Consider the following 8,121-nt stretch of genomic DNA (forward strand, 5'->3'; position numbering starts at 1 on the left):
CTGTTTATTCACAAATACATCGCAGTCATTAGACTGAATTGTGTATTTCACAGAGAAATATATAAATAGGCAAATGTTAAAACTAATCACAAACATATGTACATGATATAAAAATATAAGTATCTAATGGGATTAAAATATGTATAGTTACTAGCTAAGTACTACCCGTTGTTTGTTGCTAGGCATCTTTGGACATTGCATACACAAAGGACTGTCTAAAGCGGTCTGTGCATGAGTGTGGTAGATTATATGTTCTCTGTTGTCGCAGGCAGTAGCTTTGTTCGTTTCTTGGAGGCAGTAAGTTGTGTAGTTTATGCCCCGAGTTGTTGGCGATTGAATTGAGTATTCTCTCTATATCCTTACTGAGGTAAGCAGGAAGCGCGTGATGGAAGAGGGGAGCGCAATATTCTAGAACAGATCTGATTGTTGTACAGTAGAAATCAACAATGTCATTACAAGGTACACGAGCCCTTTTCAGGAGAACAATGAAATAGATCCGCTTGTTTGCCTTCTTAATGCAATCTACGACGTGATTGTTCCATTTGAGATCACAAGATATGGTAACACCTAGGATTTTGGCACAATCGATGACGGGAAGGGATTTGCTATCTACTACAAGTGGAGAAAAGTTATGAGGATTTTCTTTAAAGTCAATAATTAACTCTTTGCACTTGTCAGCCTTGAGTTGCATCAGCTGGGATTGGGACCAGGTGTCCACCGCAGTAACAACGCCTTGTACATCACCCAGGGAGCCATGGGGTATGGTTTGAGAGATGGTAGTATCATCTATGTACTTCCACGTTGGGGCGTCAACTTTGAGATCGTTTATCATGAGCAGAAAGAGCCATGGTCCGAGTTTGGTTCCCTGGGGGACCCCGGCCGGGACTGGGCCCCACTCAGAGAAACAGTCTGCCGACAGTTTTACCCATTGTTGCCGGTTTATCAGGAAGTCGGTCACCCAAGCTTTGATGCTGCGTGGCATGTCAAGACCATTGATCTTGGCTGTGGCGTTGTTTATAGGAAGAACAAGACACACACAGGTGAAGTAACACAGGTCTATTTAATCGATGTCCAACGAACTCCACAAAACCGGAAAGCATGGTCTCTAAAGTTTTGTTGCCATGGTAGTTATGACGTAAATGCGGACCGGAAGTAAATAGAACGATAACATCGATATCGTTACATCTCCCTTTCTTCAGGAAACAAAAAAAAATGTAAACGTAACTGAATGTCTCAATCCTAGTTTAAAATAAACTACAAAAAAAAAGAAAATTAAGAGTTTGTCATGTCCTTTTTTTGTTCTTTCGATAACCCCAATCACTGGTAACGTGGTCGCACAATTCGTCCAGATCGAGTGGTGGTCACCGATGGGGAAATCTCCTGCTTATCTGCTGCAGACTGAGGTGGATATTCCGGATGTGGCTTGTCCGTGTTCTGCAAAGGTACTGTGTCTGATTGGTCCTTACTGACTGCAGTACTTGGTATGGAAGGTGGTACCGATGGTATTTCATTACCAGAATTTGCAGTAGCAGAAATTGGTGTTGCTTTTGGGGATAATCTCATCCCATCTTCACTGTGTGGCATCACTTCACGTGTATGTCTCAGGTGTCTGCGGTTCCTCCTATAAATTCTTCCATCTTCTGTTCTGACTTGATAGGACCTTATGTCGACTTTGCCTTCGACTCTTGCTTGGGTCCAATCCTTCTTCTTTCCCAAGTGGGATTTTAGTGGCTGCAATCGCACTGTGTCTCCTGGGCGCAGTTCCTTCAGTTCTTTGGCGCCTTGATTGTAGTACAGGGATTGTTTAGCCTTTTGTAGCTTCAACTTCTGATCAACCTCCTCTGGTAGCTTCGGCTCGAGCAATTGGTTTGAGGTTGGGAGTGGAGTCTTTGTTCTTCTACCGAATAATCGCTGAACAGGTGACGAGTTGAGTGTTTCTGTGGGAGTATTTCTCCAGTCCAGCAGGGCAAGATATGGGTCTTGTTCGGACTTGACGGCTTTCTCTAGCAGATGTTTTGCTGTCTTCACCGTGTTCTCGACTTTGCCGTTGGACTGAGGATATGTTGGAGAGCTTGTTATATGTTCAAAACCATAAGTGTCTGCGAACTGTTGGAACTTTGCGGAAGAAAAGGGCTGTCCATTATCTGATACAAGCTGGTCGGGAATTCCATGGCGGGCAAGATGGGCTTTCAACTTCTTCACAACTTCGTCTGCTGTCTTGCTTGTCATTCTGTCAACTTCAAAGAAGCTTGAATAGTAGTCAACGGTCACCATGAAATCTACACCGTTCAGATCAAAAAGATCAACTGCGATTTTCTCCCAGGGTCTACTAGGCAGTTCGTGACAAATCATTGGCTCTTTTCCTTGCTCGACAGGCTGGCTGTTGCAAATGGCACACTTTGCTACATAATCTTCGACATCTTTGCTCATCCCTGGCCAGTAAACTACTTCTCTTGCTCTTCTGAGACAGCCTTGGATGCCGACGTGACTCTGATGGATCTTAGCCAACATGTCAGCTTTCACGCTCATAGGGATAACTAGTCTTTCACCTTTGAAGACCAGTCCATTCTGTAAAGACAGTTCGTCCCGAAATGTAAAGTAACCACTGATGTTTGCTGATACCCCAGCTTTGGTAGCTGGCCAACCTTGCCTGATTGTTTTCTTCAGCTCTCTCAGGGTAGGATTGGATTCTGTTGCTTGCTGAATGGCAATCAGCGTTGGTTCCGATACTGGCAAGTATTGTATCATATTGATGTGCTCTAGCTCTCTTTCAGTGTCTCCTCTCATGTCCTCTATGTACATAACATCTTCTGCTACATCTTCTTTTGTGCTCTTGCGCACTCTGTATGCTCTGCTCAGTGTATCTGCCAGATACATTTCAGTCCCTTTTTTGTAAGACACTTGAAGGTCAAACTTCTGCAATCTTAGCAACATTCGCTGGAGACGTTTAGGCGCACTGAGTAGACTTTTACGGAAGATGCTCTCCAAGGGTTTGTGGTCAGTTTGGATCTTGACAGGTCGACCATATACAAACTGCTCAAAACGTTCTACTCCGAAAAGTATTGCAAGCATCTCTTTCTCTATCTGGGCATAGTTCACTTCTGTTTCTGTCATGGAACGAGATACATAAGCCACGGGCTGGCCTCCTTGCATTAGACATGCACCAAGTCCTCGGTCTGATGCATCACACTGCAATTCCACGTCGTCTTTGGGGTTAAAATACTTGAGGACAGGGGCAGCTGAGAGTATCTCCTTAACTCGCTTGAAACTACAACCTTGTACTTGCTCATCCCAACGGAACTGGTTCCCTTCTTTCAAAAGGTCTCTCATTGGGGATGTAACTTCTGACAGGTTAGGAGCAAACTTCTGGAGGTAATTTACCATGCCGAGAAGTCTCTTGAGATCTTGTTTGCTTGTCGGGGTTGGCATCTCTTTGATACCTTGTACCTTGTCTGGGTCAGGCTTAAGACCATCTTGACATATAACATGTCCCATAAACTTCACTTCTTTGCGACGGAGCTTAAGCTTCTCTTTGTTTAACTTAATGCCAGTAGCGCGGCAGCGTTCTAACAATGCTGTCAGCTTTGCATCATGGTCAGAAAGTGCTTCAGCTTCTGTTTCTCCGACACCAAAAACAAGGATATCATCAAATATTGGCTTAATTCCATCAAGACCTTCCAGGGCGTATTCCAATCTCCTCTGAAACTCTTCCGGAGCGGGTGATATGCCGAAGGGCATCCGCGTCCAGCGGAACCTTCCCCAGGGGGTACCAAATGTGGTCAGAAGACTGCTTTCATCGTCTAGCTGCACATGCCAAAAACCGTTCTTTGCGTCGACAACACTGAAGACTTTAGCATTTGTAAGGAGTGGTAGTAGATCGTCGATCACTGGAAGGGGAAAATGATTTCTCCTGAGTGCTTTATTCAGAGGTTTTGGGTCAATACATAACCTTATCTTTCCATTGCTCTTCTTAATGACCACCATTGAGGAAATCCAATCTGTTGGAACATCTACTGGTTGCAAGATGCCTATCTTAACTAAGCGTTCTAGTTCCTGTTTTAAAGGCTCTTTTACTGCAAAGGGGACTTTCCTCACTGGCAGTGCCACAGGGGTTACAGACTTATCAATCTCGAGGTGAAGCTTTCCTTTGAGCTTTCCTTCTCCTGAGAAGACATCTCCGAATTTGCTCACGAGATCCGGCTGTGTGGGAATCTCATTCGAGAGAGACATGATGTTATCGGTGTTAATCACTATGAGGCCAAACTGCTGCACTGATTCAGCACCAAGGAGTGCTGTGTGACCTGTTGGAACGACGGTGTATTCCGTGAGGAAACACTGTCCATTCTTGGGGTTGAAGGTCTCGACCTTAGTACATCCTAGAGGTTTCAGCTCTGATTTGTTGAACATGACAAGGGTAGTTTGAGTAGGCTGAAGGCGTTCCATTCGCGGATCGTTAAATACCTGCTGATAAATATCTGCTGGGAGGATATTGACTGTTGCTCCACAGTCTAACTGGAATTTCACTGTTTCATCCCTCAAGCGCATGTTAGCATAAATCTTCTTAGGACTGTTTTTTGCATAAAGGACGCTCACAGATTCTACACTGAATAAGTAATCATCAGAATCTTCGTCATTAAACTCCTGAACTTCTTGTTCTACATTGTGAACTGACTTCTTAGTTTGCTTTTTGTTAGCTTTCTGACTTCTGCAAGCCACTGAGAAGTGGTTCATTCGACCACAGTTATCACACTTGTGCTGCCATGCTGGACAGAGTTCCTTTTTTAAAGGATGAGTTCTGTGGCAGAACTTACATCTAACTGGTTCTGTTACTTTGTTGGGGACGGGGCGTTGGACTTTACTGAGATTTCGTACTTTATTATGGCGAAAACCTATCTTCGATTTTGGGTGGCCTGTGGCAACGGCGCTAACCTCCTCCGCATGGGACATCTCCTTAAGTTGTTTGGATGTGGTTTCACTCGCACGGCAAATATCAATACACTTGTTAAGAGTTAGTTTGTTCTCAGCTAGCAGCTTTTTTCGGGTGGCGTTATCTCTAATTCCTACCACAACTCTGTCTCTAATCATTCGCTCTTGCATGATGCCAAAATTGCACGTTTTAGCTAACGAACGTAAAGCTGTAAGGAAAACATCAAATGACTCACCGACCTCTTGTACTCTCTGATTGAACAGATAGGCTTCGTATATTTCATTCGTCTCACCGATGAAAAAGGCGTCTAGAAGCTCTATCACTTTGTCGATGTCGGTTTTCTCCTCTTCATTTCCGAAGGGCAAACCATCGTAAATCTCCAGGATATCTGGGCCAATACATGTCAACAATGTGGCTGTTCGAAGATTACTGCTTTGCGTACTGAGCCGTGAGGCGATCTCGTAGTTTGTCCAAAGCCGCTTAAATTTCTTCCAATTCACAGCTAAGTTCCCCTTGAAGTCTAGTTTCGACGGTAAAGGAATAGAGGACTGGATAAATTGAGGAGTTGCTGGCTGCGTGCTTGTTGAAGCTACGCTCGACGAGCCTGATTCGGTCATCTGGAGCTAGATTCACTGAGTTTGGCTTGAAAATGCACTCAAGTATTTCAGCGACGATTCTGTAGGAAGAATCCCACTCCTGACACCATGTGGCGTTGTTTATAGGAAGAACAAGACACACACAGGTGAAGTAACACAGGTCTATTTAATCGATGTCCAACGAACTCCACAAAACCGGAAAGCATGGTCTCTAAAGTTTTGTTGCCATGGTAGTTATGACGTAAATGCGGACCGGAAGTAAATAGAACGATAACATCGATATCGTTACATTGGCAACGAGGATCGTATGATCAATGAGATAAAATGCCTTTTGATAGTCAAATAGCACGACCCTGACGGCTGCCCCTGTCCCATCTGTAGCCTGTGACCAGTGGTGAAACATCAAGATCAGGGCGAATGAGGTGGAGGATTCGGGGATGCCGCCATACTGATCATAGTCGATCTTCTTGAGTACTGTGGGACCAACATGAGTGGCTACAACGAAGTCTTCCACGAGTTTCGAGATGGTGGCGGTCAGGGAAATGGGACGCAGATACTTACTTAGGTCTTCAACAGGCTTCTGTTTGGGTAGCGGTACAACGTCAGCTAGCTTCCACAGCGAGGGCAGCTTTTGCTCTTTATAGCTGGAGTTTAGTATAGCTGTAACGGGTTCAACAAGAACCTCTGCATACTCTCGCAAGAGCCAATTAGGAACAAACTCAGGTCCGGCTGCTTTTCGCGGTTTAATTGCTTCAAAGCAGCCAAGACCACAGACTCGGATACAGACAACACATAGGGTTCATCCTCGTAGGCTGCGATTGGCATTAATGGCTGAAATTCCTGCGACCCGTTGGACAGCGTTCCACTACTGAGAGGGCTTGGTGGACTTGAGATGGTCAACTTTGCTAGCAAAGTACTTGCCGCGAAGAGATTTCTGCTTGCGGTTGACGATGTTGCAGTAGCGGCTGAAGGCGTCCTTATCTCCCTTGTTGAACGCTTGCTGGCGCAGCTTAATAAGGTTTTTAAACTCGGCGGGGATCCATGGCGCATCATTAACGTGTGTCTTGATGTGCTTAACCAGCATGATGTGATCCATACCAATCTGAATTATGTCAACGAACATGCTTAACCTAGCCTCGCAGTCATCTCCATTAACTGGAGACCAGTCGATTGACGAGAGATAGCCTCCGAGTTCCAACTTTCTACTTGGTCGTGTGTCTCGCCTTGCCGTGGTTCTCATACTGCAACCGTTGCCCTTGGGTCTCACTAAGACAACATTGTGGTCAGACATGCCAAAGGGGGGAAAGGTTTGCACAGCGTTTGAGTCGTAGAGCTGTGGAAGGTTAGTAAGCACTAAGTCCAAGATTTGGTCACCCCTTGTGGGCTTATCTTCTAGTTGCTTCAGCTTGAATTGGGTGTTCAAACGGCGAGTATTTAGGCGGTTGAATCGCCGCACAACAGGAAACTGCAACCGGGGTACTCTCCTTCCAAAGAAGTGAGGGACGCAGACAGATAGTTCACAAGTGCTGCATCTCTGATGCTGTTGTTGAAGTGTGGCGACGATACAGGGAACTCCGTGTGGAAGTCGGCTAGGTCGTAGCCACGCCCACAGTGCCTCGATGTCAGGATCTGACAGTTTTTCTAGGTGCTTGAATTTGATAGAATTCTCAATGTAGAGGCCAACACTGCTGTGATGGTCTGTGGTGCAGTTACGATGGATAAATGAGTAGCCTGGGATCTGCAGCAGTGAGTCACAGATTGTCTCTCTTAACCACGTCTCGGTAAAGAACCCTAAATTAGGTTTTAGATCCAGGACAACAGAACGAACCTCGTCAATCTTGGGTGCTAGTGACATGGTGTTAGCGAGTAGTGCACTTAGGCCAAACACTGAGTTTTCTTTCCCCTGATTCGATGGAATTGTAGAGGCAAAACGTGAAAGGTTTCGCCTGCACACGCCCGGGAGGCGCTGGGAACCATAAGGCCGGTCCCACAGGCGATTTCGAGGCTTGATCACCAGAATGGAACTGTTGTTTATTCCAACACGCTGTAAGGTGTCAATCTGAATATTTAATGTGGAAGACGGAGCAGTATGTAAATTACTCTCGCCATTGAGGTTTACCTTTTTGCCAGGGAAGTTGGCTAGAAAACTGCCATAGCTGGACAAGGGCTGTCCCATGGAAGATTCCAGCACCGTACCATGTCTCGGTAGGACTTGTCTCCTCCTGTTACCACCATGAAGGCCACGATGCGTAGGCTTAACTCTAGATAGACCAAGGGAGGTCAAGCGTTGCCATAAGTCTGGTGCAAGATGGTTGTTAGTTTGGATTGAGGAGGATAAAGACCTTAGGAAGGAGCTCATATAGATGGCTGCCATACTGGAGAACACTTCTCATCCAACAGGGTTATTTTGCGTAGAAATAATGAGTAAAATCCAAGATTTTCAGGAGATGAGTATTAACACGTGCTGCCATGCGGGCACTCGTGACACACCTGACCAACATCACTTCCAAGAGTAACTCATTTCTTGAGTTCTAGCTCATTATCAGGATTGGTTGATAAATATTAAACATTTCTGAAGTCCACAAAACCTTCTACAAC

General features: G+C 45.3%; 1 protein-coding gene across 1 annotated transcript; it reads right to left on the reverse strand.

Annotated features, from left to right (window-relative positions):
* Positions 1-178: 178 nt before the first annotated feature.
* On the reverse strand, positions 179-7,897 carry LOC136279999 (uncharacterized). Its single transcript, XM_066164583.1, has 3 exons — positions 6,445-7,897; positions 5,813-6,297; positions 179-997 (listed from the first exon to the last, which is right to left on the reverse strand). Exons 1-3 carry the CDS (start codon positions 7,895-7,897, stop codon positions 179-181), a joined length of 2,757 nt encoding a protein of 918 aa, XP_066020680.1.
* Between the last annotated feature and the right edge of the window lie 224 nt (positions 7,898-8,121).

Source organism: Pocillopora verrucosa, chromosome 3, assembly GCF_036669915.1.
Source record: "Pocillopora verrucosa isolate sample1 chromosome 3, ASM3666991v2, whole genome shotgun sequence".
Classification (NCBI taxonomy): domain Eukaryota; kingdom Metazoa; phylum Cnidaria; class Anthozoa; order Scleractinia; family Pocilloporidae; genus Pocillopora; species Pocillopora verrucosa.